The 21,212-nt window shown below is 34.4% G+C and overlaps 2 protein-coding genes and 1 long non-coding RNA gene across 3 annotated transcripts; 1 reads left to right on the forward strand and 2 right to left on the reverse strand.

Moving 5' to 3' along the window:
* Positions 1-3,650: 3,650 nt before the first annotated feature.
* LOC114191002 (Ankyrin repeat family protein) lies at positions 3,651-8,355 on the reverse strand. The gene is made up of 3 exons (XM_028080117.2): positions 7,816-8,355; positions 5,809-7,670; positions 3,651-4,369 (listed from the first exon to the last, which is right to left on the reverse strand). The coding sequence occupies exons 2-3, from the start codon at positions 7,420-7,422 to the stop codon at positions 4,031-4,033; spliced, it is 1,953 nt and encodes a 650-aa protein (XP_027935918.2). The 5' UTR covers positions 7,423-7,670; positions 7,816-8,355; the 3' UTR covers positions 3,651-4,030.
* Positions 8,356-16,521: 8,166 nt separating this feature from the next.
* On the forward strand, positions 16,522-18,174 carry LOC146884561 (uncharacterized). The gene is made up of 2 exons (XR_014996646.1): positions 16,522-16,746; positions 17,349-18,174. It is a non-coding gene; the product is annotated as an uncharacterized LOC146884561 (long non-coding RNA).
* LOC114190770 (uncharacterized) lies at positions 17,044-20,589 on the reverse strand. Its single transcript, XM_028079796.2, has 3 exons — positions 20,214-20,589; positions 17,889-17,989; positions 17,044-17,743 (listed from the first exon to the last, which is right to left on the reverse strand). The coding sequence occupies exons 1-3, from the start codon at positions 20,247-20,249 to the stop codon at positions 17,104-17,106; spliced, it is 777 nt and encodes a 258-aa protein (XP_027935597.2). The 5' UTR covers positions 20,250-20,589; the 3' UTR covers positions 17,044-17,103.
* Between the last annotated feature and the right edge of the window lie 623 nt (positions 20,590-21,212).

Below are 21,212 nucleotides of genomic sequence, written 5' to 3' on the forward strand. Positions count from 1 at the left end.
GTAATTCGGTATACAAATTTACATACCGGATAACATAATCTGTGATACACATTTACATGTTGGGTTGTATAATCCGTAATGTATATTTGATTGTCAAATTATACAATACGGTACGTGTATTATGTTATTTGTGTATTTGACTGAAACTTATTGTGTTATTTGAACTAACTTTATAGAAATGGATTATTGGAGTAATATATCAGATGAGGTAGATCAAATGTTTGAGATGGAAGAATCCAATATAATGGGGTATTAGGAAAATAAAGATGAATTGGTTGGAGGTGATTATCTTGTGCCGTTTACAACTCAAGAGGTTAGTTGAAATGAATTTGTGTGTTTGAAAAAATAGTGACATGAAATGTACTTATGTTGTAATTTATTTGTGTAGGAGGTACTTGGGACCTGGGATGATTTACTTGAATGGGTGCATAGGGTTGTGTTTGGTTTTGGTTTTGTAATAGTAATTTTAAGGTTTGTCAACGACAAATGAATGTCAAGGAAGGAAGACTTGTGTGTTGTTAGGCTATGAAAGAGGAAGTAAGTATACAAAACACAAACTGGGATTGAAGGTGATTATAACTGGGACAAGAAAGTATAATTGTCCCTTTAAATTATGTGGTAAACTGAATCACAATGGAGGAGGTTGGGAGTACATATGGATGCGAGACAGATTCAAACTACTCATAGTATCTAGCTACACATGCAAATAGACATGTAATTTGACACACTAGTGAAGAGATGATCAGCAAAGTTCAGCCACATATTGTTTATAACATCATAAACACCCCATTTGTATGGCATATGAGGTTGGGGAATGCTATGCTCAAACTCATATTGTTGCAATACATGCTCTGGCAAATAACGCTAGATGTAGGTTCCCCGTTGGATGAAACCCGAGAACATAGAAATTGCCTCATCTGGTCTAGTCTGGCGATAACGATCATAAAAAGTCCATATCAGCCCAGCAGACCTGAGAGCGTCTAATTGCATGCGTACAACACTAAGAGTTGATATATGTCGTCCAATGACATCTTACTGCTCATGGCTAAACTTCATCATATGTTAGATTCACATATTTTCTTCCCATGTGTTGATAATCCTTATATATCCACGCCTATTACACATTAAATACTCAATTACTATTTATAAATGCATAATCCAATAACAACAACTATCCAAATAATGTATACTATTTACCTGTAACAACGTCGCATAACCACTCAACAACTTTGTCTTGACAAAGCAGTCATCCCTTAATTGGTCATACATATGGGTAAGTCTTGTAACTCTCCTAAGTGGCCACCACACATCCATAGATTGTGGAACAGTTACATGTAGGACACGCCAATTGATAAGGCATTTTTATCCGCAAATATTATGCATCGCACTACATGCAATAGGCAAGCCATTGCTAGACAATCTCATCTCTAATGGACATAACTCTCTTCATAAACTTCTCAAAGCCAACTCAATCTCACACTTCAAACACAACAATGTATAATCTCTGCATTCATATCAATGTTATGGATATCGAATAACGGAAAATATCAGCAATCCAAAAAACCTTTATAAAGTTATATCGGAATCTGTAACAGGTTATGGCGGAAATATGACAATATTTCCAACAAGTGTCACTTCTATGAAATGTTCTTGAAGTATCATGATCATTGCTGGAAAATAGGTATATTATTTGTAAAATAATTAAAGTATAGAAATAGAAAAAAAAATGAAAAAAATTTGGCAGTGGCGACCAGCAGTGGGAACTGACGACGACCGATGGTGACAACAGCTGGGGTTGGTGGCTGGCGACAATAACTGCAGGGGTGAAGGAATAATGTGCTTTGGACTTTTGGGTTAATGAAAAGTAAAGAAATTTTAAGGTAAATAAATTTTACTATTGTGTGGCTGCAGTAATGTAAGTGAAATAATAAAATAGGGTAAAAATGAGAGTGAATGGTAAGAAATCTGCAAAGGTTTGTATTTTAATGGGCCATGCCCAATTTATTAAACACTAGAAGAAGGATAATTTAGGGTTTCAATTTATCTTCTTCCTCCTCTCACATTGCTGACAACCCCATTCTTCTGTTGCCATTCTTCACCATTCTTCCCTTCTGTTCACGATCATGGTTTTTGCTTTTGGGTCCGAATTTTTCGCCACAACCGCTAGGGAACCGCCACCCGCCATGCCAAAAGCGCCGCCATGGGCCTTTATAAAAAAACTGATTCACCTCCGTCTTGTTGTGGCGAAAAGTTGGGAAATCGTTATCAATTTTCACCATGGCGCCACCATGACCGAAATTTAATAACATTGATTCTTATCAGTAACATCTACCCCCAAGCAACTCCACAATAAGCTTGAGGCACTAAAAAAATCCAACACACCATAAGAACAAAACTGCCCTACAATGAGAATATGCAACAACGCCGACACATCGTGCGAAACGATGGTCATCTCGCCAACTAAAATGTGGCATGTGTTTATACCTCACTGTCACCTCTCCACAAATGCTGAAATCACGCCTTTATCCACGACTTCATAACTAATGTTGCTCAATGATGCAGAGCAATGATGAACCACTTTTCCTCCACAAGCTTTGAGCAATGATAAGGTGCCTTGAAACTATGGAGGTGTGAAGCTGTGAAGGTGTAGAACAACACTTTGAGATGGACAATATTGTAATGGAGGAGATGCAACTCGTCTTAACCTTTGATAATGGAATGCAAGAGCTTTGTATGGAGGTATATAAACTACTGTGTATGGAGGGGCAAAAGGTATGCAACAACTATATTTATATTTACATTCATATGGAAATTCCTTTTTGGGGTGAACAAAGTTTTTACAACATTCAAGAACAATTTTTTCGCTTCGTAATTTTAAAGGCTACGTTTGGGGATATGTATATTGTCATTTTTTTCACAAGCCCGATTGCACTACACAAGGAAATTTCTTCTTGCACCCCATATATTTTAAAATTCTAATTATACCCCTCTCAAAAATTAATAGAAAAGGGTAGCATATGAATTTTTTGTGTTTTATTTATAGTTTTGGATTGTACAATTCCTAAATATTTCAAATTGGATAATCTGAAATTTAAATTTGCATTGTAGATATAAATTTAAAAGAATCCAAAATACAATACATTCAGAATTATACAATTTATAATACAAATATAAATTTTAAATTGTATAATTTGTAATACAATTTTTAAAAATAATCCAAAATGTAAATTACATTTTAGATGATACAATCTGAACATGCAAAATCTACATTCATCATTCAAATAAAAATTTGAAAGATAATTCAAAATGCAAAATATATTCAAGATTGTATAATCCATCATGCAAATTTACATTTTAAACTATATAATTTATAATACAAATTTACAAGAAAATTCAAAATCTAAACTATAATTCAGATTTTACAATCTGTAATACAAATTTATATTCCGAATTATAAAATGCATAATGTAAATTTGAAAAACATGATAGGATGCAAACTTTTTAATAAAGGATAACTAAATCATTTCACTAAAACTATGTATAGGATAGAAGAAGAAATTCCCCTTCATAACAAGTTAATGATAACTGATACCAAATTTCATTAATAACAACAAAGCTGAAATAGAATAAATGATAAAGCTCAAAGCGAATAAGCAAATTGTTGAGTTTATTTACATGAATGAAATCAGGGAAAAGAATTATTATAACCAAACAAAGGTAAATTTAAACTGCAATCATGAATATGAAAAGTTGGAACACTGATTGCAACTATCCTGAATTAATAATGGTTTTCCACATGTCCTGAAACACAATCAACAAATTCTTTGCAGCTATCATTGCAAGAATCACAATGTTTCTTTTCCTTATGCCACATGCTTCAAATAGTTAATGCATAACTCCTTGGATAATCCCACCCCACATGAAAGATAACTTCAAATTCAATTGCCAGAAAATGGCCAAAGTCTTGTAAACAACCAAAGCACTTCCAAGTTTGGAGCTTGCTCATGAAGAGTCACACTCACTGGCATAATTAGCTATTATGACTTTTTCCTTTCTTTGATTTGTTCTTCTCTTGCATCTTCTTTTTCTTTGCTTCAGCACTGATCCAAGTATAATCAGATGGAATTGCAAATGGGTCTTGAATATTTTCTATCCTACTGCTGGATCCTGGAGCCGATGTGCTAGAGCGATAAGGAGCCTTTATCCATTGAAACCAAGATGATGCTGAGAAATGTTGCACCGCAGGGCTCTCTTGGCCGGTCGCAGACGGACTCGACGGCGGCGTCGCGAATTCGTCTACCGGCTGTAGTTCTTCAAACTTTGTGAAGGTAACCAATACTCTGATAGTAGGAACCACAGGGATGGCAACCTGTGTATCATCATGCAAGAGGAAATGGATTAACATCATTTGCAAAGAAAACATGTGAATAGACAAACAAAAGCCAACAAAGACAGTAATCATGTGATTTATATGATACAATGAAGTTAAATTTCCCTTTCCTGAAGAAGCACAATGACATGGTTCAGTTTTTGTTGTGAGTATTGAGCAATCTTTGTAGAGTGCACTAACTAGAATCAGTAATTTGATGTTCTTGCCTAAGCTGAAGTAGACATCTAGACTAGAAATACTCAATACAAAACCATTCATGAATCTTCACTTAAAACCTTATGCTTTTAAGTAGTTGGTTCATGAAAACTAAATTCTTCAATTACTGAGAGAATAAGCTCTGAGCTTTTCCACCCATTGAAACTTATTTCGGGTTTTCTGAAACAGTCTCTTAAAATGGGAATGTCTTTCATTACAAGAAAGAAATCTTAATCACTGATAGAGATAAAGTATGTATCTGTGAAAAATTAGAGTTACAAAAAGAATAATACAAATGTCATCATGATTTTAGACAAAAATTACAACTATGTTATTTTTTTTTTCTAAAAACAAATAAGAATAAAAAGTTATCTTTAAACGAAAGGAAAGATAAGGCATCAAAGAAAACATAAAGAAACTAAGACAAAAGAATAACTCAGCAAGGTATGTGTGTGTGTATACACGTGTGTATAAATAAAGAGATAATAGCAAAACACGAATACACTTTGGAATACACTTTACTATTGACTGAAAACAGCAAACCACAATTTTTTTATTTTTGTATTCAACCTAATCCCAAGAAAAACAAACCACAATGCAAGCTCATTGGCATGAATTTTAACACTGTTAACATTACTACTAATTGTCAGAAAAACAATTGGTAACTAACATTGACCAGCTAGCATAAACATTTTTACTTTGCAATAATAATGATAGTGACACACACAATGACACTTAAGCTGTCATTGATGCAGACATTATTATCATTATCACCTATCAATTCATAAAGAATCACTATCACATACTACATATTGTAGGGTTTTTTGTTTTTCAGCAAAGTGCTACTTTACTTTTGAGTCACTTAAGATTGCTTGGTTATTATCTTGTGTCCCCTTGAACTATATGTAGACAATACAATGATTTATATACTTTATCTTCACATTGGTTATTGAATTGAGCAACAGTATCCGTTTCTAGCTCAGGTCTATTCCTGACTCCTATTCTGCAACTACTTTCACTTGATACCTCCCATTTATAGACCAACAAATGATGTGCAGCACACTACAGCATAAGCAGAATAAAGAAGCAAGTCGAATTCATCATAGAAAGTGATACAAAAGAAAATAAAATGGAAGCAAAGCAATTAAAGAGTTCAACATACATTATGCCTAGAATATTCATACTTCTAATAACAGGCCTTAAAAAGATGACAAAGCACAGACCTTAACAGGGAAGGTTCCCATTGGAAGTTTAGTTGTAAGGAGTTCTCTTAATCGTCGAATCGCTTTAACTTTGTTCGCAACAATGTCCAGCAATGGGAGGAGTTCTTCAGTTTTCAGTGGAAAGTTAGGGGAAAGCCAAAGAATAGGACGCAACCCTTTCTTGTATTCATTTTCACGATTTCCATCTTTGTGACGACTTCTGCCGTCAGAATTTGCAGAAGAAGCCTTGGCATCTTTTTTCCTCCGTGACTCATCACCCTTCACAGCTATCTCGACAGAATGTCTTCCTGGCTTAGTCTGGTTTCTTGAAGGAGAATCCCCTAACAAATCACTCACCTTTTCTTCTACACAAAGAGAACTTCTTGGTGCAGCAATCTTCTTTGGCGTTTCAGGTTTTGACTCCTTTTTCCTCCATCCACCAAACCATCCTTTCTTTTCCTGCTTGTTTTCTCCACTCTTGTTACAATTTCCATCCTCAATGGGAATGTCTCTATGCTCATAGCAGCTGTGACGATGTCCAATGACAACCTCGTCACTCTCGTTGGCCATGTCGGCCGAATCCAGCCGAAGCACGTCTTCCAATTGCCTTCTTTCCTCCTCAGTCAATATATCATTGAACTCTTCACTCTCAGTTTCATTTTCATTGCAAGATGAAAAGAGTTCATCATCTGTCATAGCTCCAGGGACTCCTCTAGACTTTATGCTCACAACCACATTGTGCATATCATACACCTTAGCTTTCCAAGCCCCTACCATTTCTGTCTTCTCCTGCCTCCTCCATGTCAACTGAGGCAAAAGAACCGCCTGTGTTACATCGATCCCCGGCCGAAAAATATTTGTTTTAGACATTGCAGCCACTTCTTGCTGAACCTCCTCCTCATTTGCTGCAAATCCAGCATCATCCAGGGCATTGAGCACCTCTTTTTCTTTGTGTGAGATCATGCAGAGTGATCCTGGTGGAACTTTCCCATCCTCTGAACCATCACCAAGGAAAAGAATGCTCTGATCTGATCTCTGGATTCTAAAACCATCAAAACCAGCCAAAGTCATGTCTGCCCTCAGATTCGCACCCCTCTTCCAAATCTTGTAGGTGTCTGAAGGAGCAATCCTTGAGATGAAAGGAATCACAGAACTCTCAAAATGGAATGTAATCTCCATGTAGAAGTCTCTCATTCTCCTCATGGTCCCTACCAAACGAGGCAATCTTCTGCACCATTTTGCCCAAGCCAGAGGCTGGTAATGCTTGATTATTATCTTTGCAATACCCTCTTCTCTGTTGCAGATTGCTTCCTGAAGAGCACTCCAACCCTGCTCATTCTGCAGACTCCAATCTGCTCCGGCAACCATAAGCATCTCCGTGGCAACTTCATCCCCAAATTTCACAGCCAAATGAAGAGGAGTATCCCGGTTTGGCACATCTCGCCGGTCAATCAAAGCGGAAATCGCATCAGCCTTTTCTTCCTCCGCAATTGACACCGCTTCAGTGTGAATCTCCGCCGTGTTACGCAGCCGTGGGAGGCCGGCGAGAATCTTCCTAAGCTCAGCATAATCCTTTGAAACTATGGCCTTGTGCACAGGACTGTGACCATACTTTGTAGCATCAATCCCCGCCATAGCTCAACAGCACAAGGGATAACACACCACCACCAACCCCCACTACCAATCACAAGCATAAACACACGCCACCATGAAAAAAAAAAAAAAAAAAAATCTAAACTTTACCCAATAGGGTACCCCACTCACACTTCCCCAATCCAACCAACCACCAACCAGCACTCACACACCACAACGTAGGATGTAACAAATGAAACAGACCCTCATGCGCAATTCCCCTCCAGAACGCCGCAGAAAAAGCTCGGTCCCTATCAAGATCAGAAATTAAAAGACACCCCTTTTGCATCAGAAACATGAAAGCATAACAGAAAATCAAGAATCAAAGAAAAGCATCTTGTGGGGTCCCAGATCAAGGATATCTGAAAAGAAGGTGAAAGATGCTAACACACTAACCTTGTTCCTTTCTTCTATGTTTTGCTTTGTCCTATGAATATGATTGCCCAAGAGTCCAGGGATTCATATCATGTGTTACTCAAAGAAACCCCACCACTCCACTCACTATACCCCTCAAGTACCAAACAAAAAGTGCAGATGGCAAAGATCCTAGTGATCCAATCCAGATCAGACAAGCATGAAGAGAACATGCATGTGGTTGCGTGAAACAGAAATTCTAGAATAAAAAACTCACCTTTGAATATTAAATTCGATTTTCCCTTTTTAAAATATTGAAAAATCACAAAACACAAGAAAAAAGAGGAAACGAAGGTGTGCGAGGAGGGGAAATTGGTGAGAGAAAAGGTGAAAGTTGGAATAACAACGCCATGGATCAAGAAAGAGAATAAACCCCACCACACAAGCAAAGAAAGAGGAACTAGTTTATGTTGCAAAGGTTTAGCTAAAAACGGATAGAGAAGACCAAAAGTGAGGAACACTTGGAAAAGAAATTTACTTGCAAACGAAAATAAGAAAAGAATATTGAACAATCAAGGTTTCAAAGAAGGGTGTGTCATGTTTTCTTCAGACCAAGTACGAAGAAATTTCTCACCACTAAATTAGTAAAAAAATAAAAATAAATAGGTGTCTTATTTTGTTTTAAGAAAAGTCTTTCTCATATTTCTGTAAGAATTCAATTGAAAAATAAATTGATGCTGCAAAGATTTTTTTTTTCTTTTTTTTTTTGGTAATTAATCATGAATTATGATTTTAAAAAAAAAAATAATGATTTTGTAATAATTATTTTAAGAATTTAGTTATAGTGTGTTTGTAAAAGCCCTTTTGATATTCATCTAATCCAAGATTGAATTCTACAGTGAGTTTATTTATTTTATAATAAATATTTTAAAAGTTATATCAGATAATTGTTAAGGTGATATACTTTCTTTATAATAATGTATTTAAAATTAAATTATTGTTTAAAACATGTTCAAGAGGATTTTTTAATAGTATGCATAAACTATCTACAGAATTTAATAACAATAAAGTATTACACTCTTAAAATAAAACATGAAACTTTACATCTTGTAAAGTAAAAAAAAAAAACTGACTTATAAATAACTATAAATTTAAATATTATATAACGATAAAAATGCATAAATTTTAAAATTGAGAAGGGAAATGATGAAAAGAAAAGGAAAAGAGGTTAGTGAGTTTTGTTGAAGAAGTTTCCTAAAACTAAGTTTGGAAAAAGGGAAGAAAGAAAAAGAAGAAAGGATGATTGGTTAGAGAAGGAAAGGGTGGATTAATGGAATTGATGGGAAAAGGTGGCATGCATGTGACCCACAAAAGAAGGAACCTGCTTCTCTATTTCCTTTCTTTTTCACTGTTAATTCCGATATCACATTTTAATTTACCTTCATTATTTCATCGTTCATTAAACATGTCTCCCTTTTTATTTCAAATATTCTCTTAGTATTATTTACATGTTTTGTTTTTATATTCAAAAGTTTTTAATATATTTTAACCCATAAAGTTTAGTGTATATTAATATTTTTTTTTCCAGATAGTATCACTTTAGAATATTCTTCAAATACAAATTCTAGGATTAGGACAGATCTTTCAAATAATGTATTATTTTCTAATTATTTAAGTAAAAAGATAAAGGATGAGAGAAAAAAAAAACACTTTTGTTTTTTTATTTTATTTATTAATTATCTTTGTAATTATATAAATATTTCTATATTTATAAAATTTTGTTACTGGTAAAATATATATATTTAAAGACATAATATCAAAAATTAAAAAAATATATAAATTCGAATACTTTATAGATAATGCTATGACATCTATTCTAAGCCACAGTTTGCAACTTTTTCTTTCTTTACAATTATGCTCCATGCTAGTTTTTCTTTTTCTTAGTTTTGTTAATTTATAATAGTTTTTTTTTATTTGAGGATAAATATGTAAATGCGATTCGATACATCATGTAAAATTTGTTATTATAGTGTATTATCATGTAATAAATTTAAATATTTAGGTATAATGATTTGATGTATGAATTAAAAAAAATAAGTATAAATAAGTTGTGATTAAGCTTATTTATTAATTTGGTCTCAAATTGGAGAGGACAAAATCAAATCGTTTTAAAATATAGGTACTAAATTGAACAAAAAATTTAAATAGAGGACTAAATTAAAAATAACTACTATACGTGACACAACGATTAGAGCTGTCAAAACGGGTAATCCGGCCCGATCCAGCTCGACCCACCACGGGTTGATGATTAAGTGAGACAACCCAACCCGGCTCATTTTTTAGCAAGGGTGGGCAAAAAATCCAATTTTTATGATCCAATCCATTTTTTCTATGATCCAATCCATTTAATATCCATTCTATTAAAAATCCAATCCATTTAAAATCCATTTTATTAGATCTAGATATCAATCTAATCTACATTTTATATATTTTATGGATTGGATATCCATTCTTGAAATCTAGATTTTCAAAATGGATAATCCAAAATATCCAATCCAAATTTTCACTTTATATTTTTTGTTAGGTTAGGCTAAATGTTGAGACAGACTAGCCCAAATTTAGTCGTATTTGATTGAGTTGGCGTGATCCTATACAAAATTTGGCCGAATTAGGCCAAATTCTGTCAAGTCGGTCCCGATCGAGATTTGACCCAGTTGGTCCAAGACAAAATTTGGAAGTATTCGGCCAAATCTGTCAAATTCTTTGGTGTCAGCCTTATGGACACAAATTTGAATCCACATCCATTATTTGGATCCAAAATGGATGTGGATTAGATTTTCGATAGAACTAACACCATAGAATTTGGCAGGATTTTTGTCGAGGCCAACGAGGCCAAATTTCAGCATGGGATGAACTTAGATGACATTCGAACGAATTTTGGTCGGGGACGACGTGACCAAATTTGGGCTAAGGTCGACTCGACAAAATTTCAGTCGAGATCGACTTGACTAGATTCGACTGAATTTCGGCTAGGGCCGATTTTGCCTAATACGACCAAATTTTGGCGAGAGCCGACTTGGCCAAATATGACCACATTTGGGTCAGGGCTGATCAGTCAAATTTCGGTCAGGGTTGACTCCACTAAATTCGTCGGTCGGGACCGACTTGACTAAATATGACCAATCTTCGATCACAACCGACTAAGTTGAATATAGTCAAATTTCGTTCGGAACTTAGTCGACCGAATACGGTTAAATTTGGACAAGTGCCGACTTGACCAAATTTTGGTCACGACCAAATCGACTGAATTTGGCCAAATTTAGGTTAGGACCGACTCGCCTAAATATGACCAAATTTTGGTCGTGATCGACTCTTCCGAATACGACCAAATTCAGGCCAGGACCAACTCGGTCAAATTTTGGTCGAGGCCAACACAACCGAATTTTGACCGGAGCCGACTTGACTAAATTCGGCCGAATTTCAGTCGTGGCTGACTTAGTTGAATATGGCCAAATTTCGATCGTGACTGACTCATTTGAATACAGCCAAATTTCACCCTAGGCCGTCTTAGCCAAATACGACCAAATTTGGGTCAGGGCCGACTCAGCCAAATCTCAATCGGGGCCAACTTGATTGAATTCGACCAAATTTTGATTGGAGCCAACTAGGCTGAATATAGCCAAATTTTGGTCACGGTTGTCTCGACCGAATACGGTCAAATTTTGTCTAGGTCAACTCAGCCCAATGCAGTCAAATTTGGGTTGGGGTGAACTAAACTGAATACTTTCAAATTTTGTCCAGGACCAGCTGGGCCAAATTTCGATTGAGACCGACTTGACAGAATTCAACCAAATTTTGTATAGGGTCACACCAACTCAATCAAATACGACTAAATTTGGACTAGTCAGTCTCAACTTTTACCCTAACCTAACCAAAAATATAAACTGAAAATTTGGATTGAATATTTTGAATTATCCATTTTGAAAATCTAGATTTAGAGAATGGATATCCAATTTATAAAATATATAAAATATATATCAGATTGATATCCATATCCAATAAAATAGATTTTAAATGGATTGAATTTTTAATAAAATAAATATTAAATGGATTAGATCATAGAAAAAATAGATTGGAATATAAAAAATGGATTTTTTGCCCACCCTTGATTAAAATTTTGTGACACATCTCTTCGCATATTGAATGTCAGAATAGAAAAGCAATAAAAAAATATTGCTTGCCAACATCTAAACACTTTTCTTAAATCATCCATGTAATGATAGCAGATATCTGCAAAAGCTTCAAATTACTGTTGTTGCATAAGGTTAGCTATCATATTTTCGGTAAAATAATGTCATTTCTCTTCCTTATTTCGATCAATAAGAAACTATTATCTGAAGAAGGATAAACAGTAAAGAAGAACCTTAGCTATACTGCAACCTGTAAACCAAAGCACCATTATTTTATGAAAGAATCAAGTATTTCAGTGCAATAATGTGAGACGTGGGACGTGAGACATGCTACGTGGGACGTGGAAGGTGAGACGTGGACGTGATACGTGGAATGTGGGACGTGCAACGTGAGACGTAAGAAGTGAGACGTGAAACGTGAGACATAGGACGTGAGACGTGAGACATGGGATGTCAGACGGGCGAAGACGTGAGACGTGAGACGTGGGACATGGCATGTGGGACGTGGGACGTGGGACGTGAGATGTGGAACGTAGGACGTGAGACGTGGGACGTGAGACGTGAGACGTGCGACATGAGAGGTGCGACATGAGAGGTGCGACGTGAGAAGAGAGACATGAGAGATAAGGCGAGAGACGAGAGACGTGAGATGTGAGACGTGAGACATGAGACGTAAGACGTGAGACGTTAGACGTGAGATGCGAGACATGAAACGTGGGACGTGGGACGTGAAATGTGAGACCTGAGACGTGAGAGACATGAAACGTGGGACGTGAGACGTGAGAGACATGAAACGTGGGACGTGGAACGTGAGAGACGTGAGACGTGGGAGACGTGAGACGTGGAAGACGTGCTACGTGAGAGACGTGAGACGTGAGAGACGTGCTACGTGAGAGACGTGAGATATAAGAAACGTGCGACGTGAGACGTCGAGAGACGTGAGAAATGAGAGACGTGGAACGTGGGACGTGAGACATTAGACGTGAGATGCGAGACGTGGGATGTGGGACGTAAGACGTGAGAGACATGAAACGTGGGACGTGAGACGTGAGAGACATGAGACGTGAGAGACATGAAACGTGAGACGTGGAACGTGAGAGACGTGCGACGTCGAGAGACGTGAGACGTGAGAGACGTGGGACGTGTGACGTGGGACGTGAGACGTGGGACGTGGGATGTGAGACGTGGGACGTAGGACGTGAGACGTGAGAGACGTGCGACTTCGAGAGACGTGAGACGTGAGAGACGTGGAACGTGGGACGTGTGACGTGGGACGTGAGACGTGGGACGTGGGACGTAGGACGTGAGACGTGAGAGACGTGCGACGTGCGACGTGCGACGTGAGAGACGTGCGACGTGAGACGTGCGACGTAAGACGTGAGATGTGAGACATCCGTAAACACTAAACCTTTAATTGGAAATTTTAGAAGTTTAATAAAAAAATTGTTAATGTATCCATAAATTTGTACTAACAAATTTAAATTATACTATTGTAAAAAAATGTATTAATAAAAAGAGATTAAATACATATAAAAGTGAAAGAATAAAAATATGAAGGTAAAAGTAATAATTAATGTTTATTTAACACATAAAAATAAAAAATTATGAGGGTAACAACAATAATTTATATTTATTGAACTCTTAAATGAGCGGAAGGAAGCAGAGGATGATCTGAAAAGTTAAACTAAGGATGGGCAAAAAAATTTAATTTTCATGATCCAATCCATTTTTGCGATGCTCAAATCCATTTAATATTCATTTTATTAAAAATCCAATCTATTTTATTGGATTTGGATATCAATCCGATCTACATTTTATATATTTTATGGATTGTATATCGATACTCTAAATCTAGATTTTCAAAATGGATAATTCAAAATATTCAATCCAAATTTTCAGTTTATATTTTTGGTTAGGTTAGGCTAAAGGTTGGGACGGACTAGTTCAAATTTAGTCGTATTTGATTGAGTTGGTGTGACCCTATACAAAATTTGGCCGAATTAGGCCAAATTCTGTCAAGTCGGTCCCGATCAAAATTTGGCCCAGCTGGTCCTGGACAAAATTTGGAAGTATTCGGTTGAGTTCACCCCGACCCAAATTTGACTGCATTGGGCTGAGTCGACCTAGACAAAATTTGACCTTATTTGGCCGAGACAACCACGACCAAAATTCGGTTGTATTTAGCATAGTTGGCTCCAATCAAAATTCGGTCGAATTCAATCGAGTTGGCCCCGATTGAGATTTGGCCGAGTTGGTCCTGGCCCAAATTTGGTCATATTCGGCTGAGACGGCCTAGGATGAAATTTGGCCGTATTCAAATGAGTCAGTCACGATCGAAATTTGGCCGTATTCATCTGAGTCGGTCACGACCGAAATTTGGCTGAATTCAGTCGAGTCGACTCTAGTCAAAATTCGATCGTGTTGGCCTCAACCAAAATTTGACTGAGTTAGTCTTGGCCTGAATTTGGTCGTATTCGGCAGAGTCGATCGCGACTGAAATTTAGTCCTATTTAGGCGAGTCGGTCCTGACCTAAATTTGGCCAAATTCAGTCGAGTTGGTCATGACCAAAATTTGGTCGAGTCGGCACTAGCCCAAATTTAGCCGTATTCGGTTGAGTAAGTCCCGGACGAAATTTGACTATATTCAACTTAGTCGGCTGTGATCGAAAAATGGCCATGTTCAGTCAAATCAGTCCCGGCTGACGAATTTAGTGGAGTCAATCCTGACCGAAACTTGACTGATCAGGCCCTGACCCAAATGTTGCCATATTTGGCCAAGTCGGCTCTGGCCAAAATTTGGTCGTATTAGGCAAAATCAACCTTGGCCGAAATTCAGTCGAATCCAATCAAGTCGATCTCGACTGAAATTTTGTCAAGTCGACCTTGGCCCAAATTTGGTCACGTCGTCCCCGACCGAAATTCATTCGAAAGTCATCCAAGTTCATCCCATGCTGAAATTTGGCCTCGTTAGTCCCCCAAATTCTATGGTGTCAGCCCTATGGACACTAGTTTTAAAAAAAATAATTTGAATTTATTTTATGAAAAATGGATTTTGGATTTTGAACTTCATCCAAATATTTAGATCTGAATTTAAACTTGATCTAAATATTTGAATCTGGATTTTTAAAAAATTCAATCTACTTTTTTTGAAAAAATGGATTTGGATCGAAAATCTAATTCAATTATTTGTATCCAAAATGGATGTGGATTGGATCATTAAAAATCCAATCCATGATCACCCCTACTTTTTAGCGAGCCAAAAAAATTCAAACCCGGCCCGACCCACCACGGGTTGACAGATTAAACGGGTTGGCTCACGAGTTCACTTAATTAAAAAAAATATTTTTTTATTTTTTTTTCAATCAAAACTAAATTGTAATTCTAATTAAAATCTAAAGAAACTTTAATACAATCCAAATACAAACCAAAATAAAAAAATACAAATTATTTATGTGTTGGATAAAAAAACAACTTAACATAATCCAAATGTAAAGCCCAACTTAATAAAAAGAATAAAAACTCTTGTGTGACCCTTTTATCTGCGGGTTGGTGAGCCAACCCGGCTCACCACGGGTTCAACCTGGATGAGCCGGGTCAAAAATTAATCCATATTGAAATTTGTAAAAAAATTTCAACCCAACCCAGCCCGAACCCGTGGTGAGCCGGGTTGGCTCGCGGGTTTCGACCCATTTTGATAGTTCTAACGACGATGACGTGACACATGATAGTTTATATATTTTTAGAAAAAAATTAAAAATTAAAAAAAAATTAAAAATTAAAAAAAATTAAAAATTTCACGGGCTTGATACGTGACCGTGTTAACTTCAACTTAACAAAAATTACTAAATTGAACATTTTCAAATAATTGGAGAACTAAATTGAACAAATAAATAATAAGGAATCAAATTGAACTAAACCAAAAAAATTAAGAGACTAAATCAGTAACTATACCATTTAAAAAGAAGTGAATCGATTCCAAGTCCGCGAGTCAGACTTTTCAGGCTATATTTTTAATGCGAGATGAACTAACTCGAATTTTATAGGCCAAATGGGAGACACGCCTAAATAGGCCACACTAACCCGTGTTACGACCTTTAATGATTATGGAAAATGATTTTTTGACTACTAAATTTTAATAACTTTCTCTTACAATCTTATGTGGCATCTCCTAAATGGTTCTCTATTTTCCATTTTCTCATTTTCAATATTCTAAAACCAATTAGAAGATGACACATCATGTTATAAGAAAAAGTTATCAAAATTTAGTAGTCAAAATATATTTTTCAATGATTATCTCTAGACATTATCTTCTCGGACGAAGGATCACAAGAGCTTCACTATACCCGTCATCATAGAGAATTTTCAATGGGAAAAGTGTTACTTGATCTAGGGACTTGTGTTATTTTGAAGTCCTTATCCTAACTTTCGAAGATAGGGACGTAGAAGTTAATCAAGTCTACCCGAATGACCCATTAACTAGTGGATAAAATAGTTAAAATTCTCAAATGGGTGGTGATAAACATATAGCAAAGGTTCATACATTAAAAGAAGACATAGAGATGCCCATATTTTGGGGAGACCCACCCTTTGAAATAATAATTGCGACAACTTGATCTTGAAAAAGGTTAAACAAAGGTACAAGTCGAAGAGATCACTTTTGAAGTTTTAAAAGAAAGGAAAACCCCAGTAGAAAAAAAGGATCAACGATGAGTTCTAACACCTGTTCTTCTATGTTAAACTAGTGATGTAAAAGAAGAACCCTTCCATGGAATCCAAACCAGTGGTAAGATTTTTCTCTCTTTCATTCCTTTCTTCTTACATTTAACCATTTTACTAAAATTGTCATTAGAAGTAAAAAAAAAAAATGAAGAACAATTTGCATCATATGTAATCCAAATAGTTTTGCCAGTAGACAAAATCATAAGCTTTATTGCTGAGTTCCCTTCACAGAGGTTGCAAAATATGATTTTCCTGTGGTTAACAAAATCTGCAAGAAACACTTTTCCTTTGATATCTATTCACAGTCTAGCATACTCCCATAACTAATAGCAACTAAACTAGAAAATGAAGAAAAGTAAAGTAAAGAAAATGGAGAACTTGTTTCAGTATTATCAGTATTATTGTATGATTTGTATTTCCATCATGTCTGGGGCCTACGTAGAACAGAAAAATTAAAGCACTTTCTGGTTGGATCCCAACAAAGACCAATCTCATCCCCTCTGTGCAGAGCCCTTCTATGCACAAAATCATTGATCCAGTTATCGACTAAAATATAAGCATGAGATTTTTTGGTGAAAAAGAGAGAGTGTTTGGTGTGAGTGTCCACATCCCAAATCTCAACATCAAAACCTTTTTCAATCTCATAATCAGTAGCATTCAACACAGGTAGCATGAAATTTCTTGCCAATGATGGTGCTACCAGAAGTCGTAGAGTGAGATCAAAATCTTGCAGCACTTTCTTGATTTTCCAAGGGTCTTCTTCACTTGAAGATTGCTCCATTGCATGATGATCTGCAGAAGAAGAATTTTGCTGCTCCGTGTGTTCCTCAACCTTCTGCTGCTCATCTGCAACATTCTGTTGTTCCGTGTGAATCTTCTGCTGCGCCACCAGAGCATTCTGCTGCTCCGTCAGAATCTTCTGCTGCCCCATCAGAATACTCTGCTGCGCCATCAGAACATTCTGCTGCTCCGTCAGAATATTCTGCTGCGCCATCAGAATGTTCTGTTGCTCCATAAGAACACTTTGTCGTCCAACCAGAAGATTCTGTTGTTCCCGTTCCCTACCAATTACACCAAATTGAATAACCTTTTTATTTTTGGAAAGAAAATGCACATTCCAAACATCAAAGGAAGAAGAAGTGATTAATGTAAAGAGAGATATGAAAGAATAACAAGAGAATAACCAAGGATGAAAAAAAAAAGTACCTTTCGCGTCTCGAATCGTTCTCATTTCCCATAGTCTCATCAGTTTCTTCCTTTGTACCGAACATTGTTCTTGTTTCTCTTTCTATATTTCTCGCTTCACTCTAATGAATCATAAACTCAATGAACGTGATTGAATGGTTTGGCTTGCATGGCTACTGTATAATGTACATGTAACATTCGTACACATGCAATGCCATTGAACACAATAGCTTTAGCTCCTTGCGATTTTTTCAACTGTCATACTGAAACTGTTATAGTTGAATGTCACCAATTATTTTCGATTAAACCACGGCTTCATCTATTTTTTTTTTTTCTCAAACCCATCAATGATAATTAAAGAGAAAGTTTTGTTGCAACTCATTCTTTCCTTATTTATAACAAGACCATTTATACCGATTTAATTATATTTTTTGGGCATAATATATTTTTTACAAATTTATTCACAATTTGACATTTTTCAAATGTATCTTCAGGGTGGCCTAAATTAAAAAATGTACATGTTTTTTACTGAGCATTAACTATTTTATTTTTTTAATCTTTAACATAAAAAATTTAAACTATAGCCAAGCCAACCATTGATATCATATGTAGATTTTTTAGAATGTAATTTTTTTTTTCTATAAAACTTACTTAGGCTAAGTTTTTAAAACTAAAAAATTTAAGTATTTATAATTAAAACCTCGTAATTCCACTTCACCTTTAGATCTTTAATTCTAAGTAAGTTTATCAATTTGTTTGTCGATTTGTTTTCTAAAAAAGCACCAAAACACTAATAAGACCAATAGTTGCAAGAGTAAGTTACAGATCTTCAACAAAATTTATTACACTAATTTAATCAACTTAATGCCAGTGTGGAAACGTCATGACAGATTTAATTAATAGGTTTAATAAGTAAATTTATTTAGAAATAAGCAAATTTAAAAATAAAAAAAAAAAGAGATGAGTATTATATTATATTTTAGTTTTAATAGGTTTAATTAAGTTTTAAAACATCTTAATGTGGATTTTTTTTTATTGTTTGGCTATAAATATTCATCCCTTGTTTTTTGTAATTTATGAAATTCGAGAATTGAGAGGAAAGTTATTTTCATTTATTAAGAGCCAAGGGGAGATTCTTTATTAAATTTATAATGAAGATGAAGGTTTGTCCCTTTTAAAGTGATGCTCTTCTTCCACTCTAATAAGTATTTCCATAATTTTTTTTTTTTTTTACTTTATCTTGTTCCTTATATTTTTGTGTAATTGTTTTGTTTTTATCTTCTATGCTAAGTATGTGTCTATTTTAATTTCTTCTATTGTGTGTTTAATTTATTTTTATCTTCATGAAAATAAATCTTCACACATACATAGTTCTCTCGAATTAAATTAATATTTAATGACAAATTTTGTTGAGCTTAACTCATTGTTATTTGTGTTAAAGAAAAATAAAGAAAATAACACAATCTTTGTTATTTTATATTTAAATTACATAAAATAAATAAATGACGAATAACACTTAAGGATATGTGTTTATTCATACTTTTTTTAAAGCATAAAAGATATTCAATAGTGTAAAGACAATATGTTCATGCATATGAAGATTAAACTTTATTATCAATTATTTTGATGTATGTAAAAAAAAATATGAACAATCTTTTAAAATATTTGGGTATTCATCTTCTATGCAAAGGGGAGAGCATAATGTTATATTTGTATTCAAAATGTAATCTTAATTTTGTATTGTTTTAAAGAAAACTAATGTTTACCATATTTAGGAAAAAAATTAAAATAAATGTGTCACAACAAGATCACGGGATGATAATAAAAATTTAAACTATGAAAAAACATTAAGAAAAACTAGTCTTCTGTCCTAAGACGGTTATGCAAAATTGATGTTATTTTCTCTAAAATATTTAATAAATAATTTGTAATGATTAATTTAATATATAAAATATAGTAAAATATAAGATGCTAATTCATGTAGTTATAAATGAAAGTTGTACTATCTAATTATAAAATAAAGATAATGAAAATTTAATTTATTTTTTTATATTTATTTTTAACTCATTACTCTTTTCATCTTAGATTATCACATCATATCACATTATTATAAAAAAAATAAAATAAATGATATAAAAATAATAAATTAAAATGAATAAAAAGAAATGAATTAAAATATATATATCCATAAAATAAAGGCGAGATTTGAGTGCATTTTCTTTAAAAAGATAAAAGAAAGGAAAGAAAAGAAAAATAGGTTAAAATTAGAAAGGAGTAGAATATTATTATATTAAGCAAAACAAAGGAGAAAGTGTAGAGGCAAAGGGTTAAGCATTACGCAAATACCTGAAGATTCCGAAATGCAATGGACAATGGAGTCATACTCTGTACTACACCTTCGAACAACGTTACCGGCCTCTCTGATTTCTTAGAGACACAAAAATGCAGAGCAACCCTCTCAAAACTATTCTTCTTCTTTATGTCTGTGTTTCTGGCTGCTCCAATGGAAGCTCTTCGTCGCTCTCTTCTATCTCTTCTTTCTCTAAATCTTGTTTCGCTACTATACAAATCTCTCCAAAATTTTCTCTTGGTATTGTTTCGATTTTTTTTTTCTTATACCCTAATTTATATGAATTGAGAGGAGAAAATGAGAAATACGGAAAAGGAAGTTATTTGTGAATGTTGAGATATATTAGGAGAGACTGGAGAGTGGATAGAGGAAAAGTGGGAGAGAAAATAGGGATTTAGAAGGAGTCAACGTGAGAGTGTGATTTTTATTTTATTACTAACAGAAAATAACTTTTAAACAACTAACATTATTATTATTATTATTATTATTATTATTTTTGTAAGATAAAATCTAATCTATTTTAGGAATTGTCTCTATTAAAATAAATTTTTTATTTTCTATTTTTTTCTTTTTAAGATATTTTATTTCAGATACATTAAATGTAAAAATTGTTTGTTTTTGTTTATTAATAATTTTCTAAAGATTTGCATCAAACCACAAATCAGACCGAATCATAGGATTTTGGAAAATAAACCTAAAACAACTAAAACATTTTTTTAAATGATTATTGATTTTTTGGATTGGTTCAGTTTTAAATACTTTTATTCGTTTGTTTGCTACTCTTTATAAATTCAAAACTAAGTTAAAAATGTATTAATCAAATTAATATATTAAACTTTATGAAAACTATTAACATATTAATCAAAATAGGCTTTTAACAATTTTTCTTAATATTTGAATAACATGATAGAATATTATTTGACTTAGAAGGACCATAAAATAAATAATACGATATTTTTTTCATTCCTTACAATTCTTAGTTAATTTTAGAATAT

The sequence above is a fragment of the Vigna unguiculata genome, chromosome 7 (assembly GCF_037176805.1).
Source record: "Vigna unguiculata cultivar grain cowpea cultivar isolate G323 ecotype 2 chromosome 7, ASM3717680v1, whole genome shotgun sequence".
NCBI classification, from domain to species: domain Eukaryota; kingdom Viridiplantae; phylum Streptophyta; class Magnoliopsida; order Fabales; family Fabaceae; genus Vigna; species Vigna unguiculata.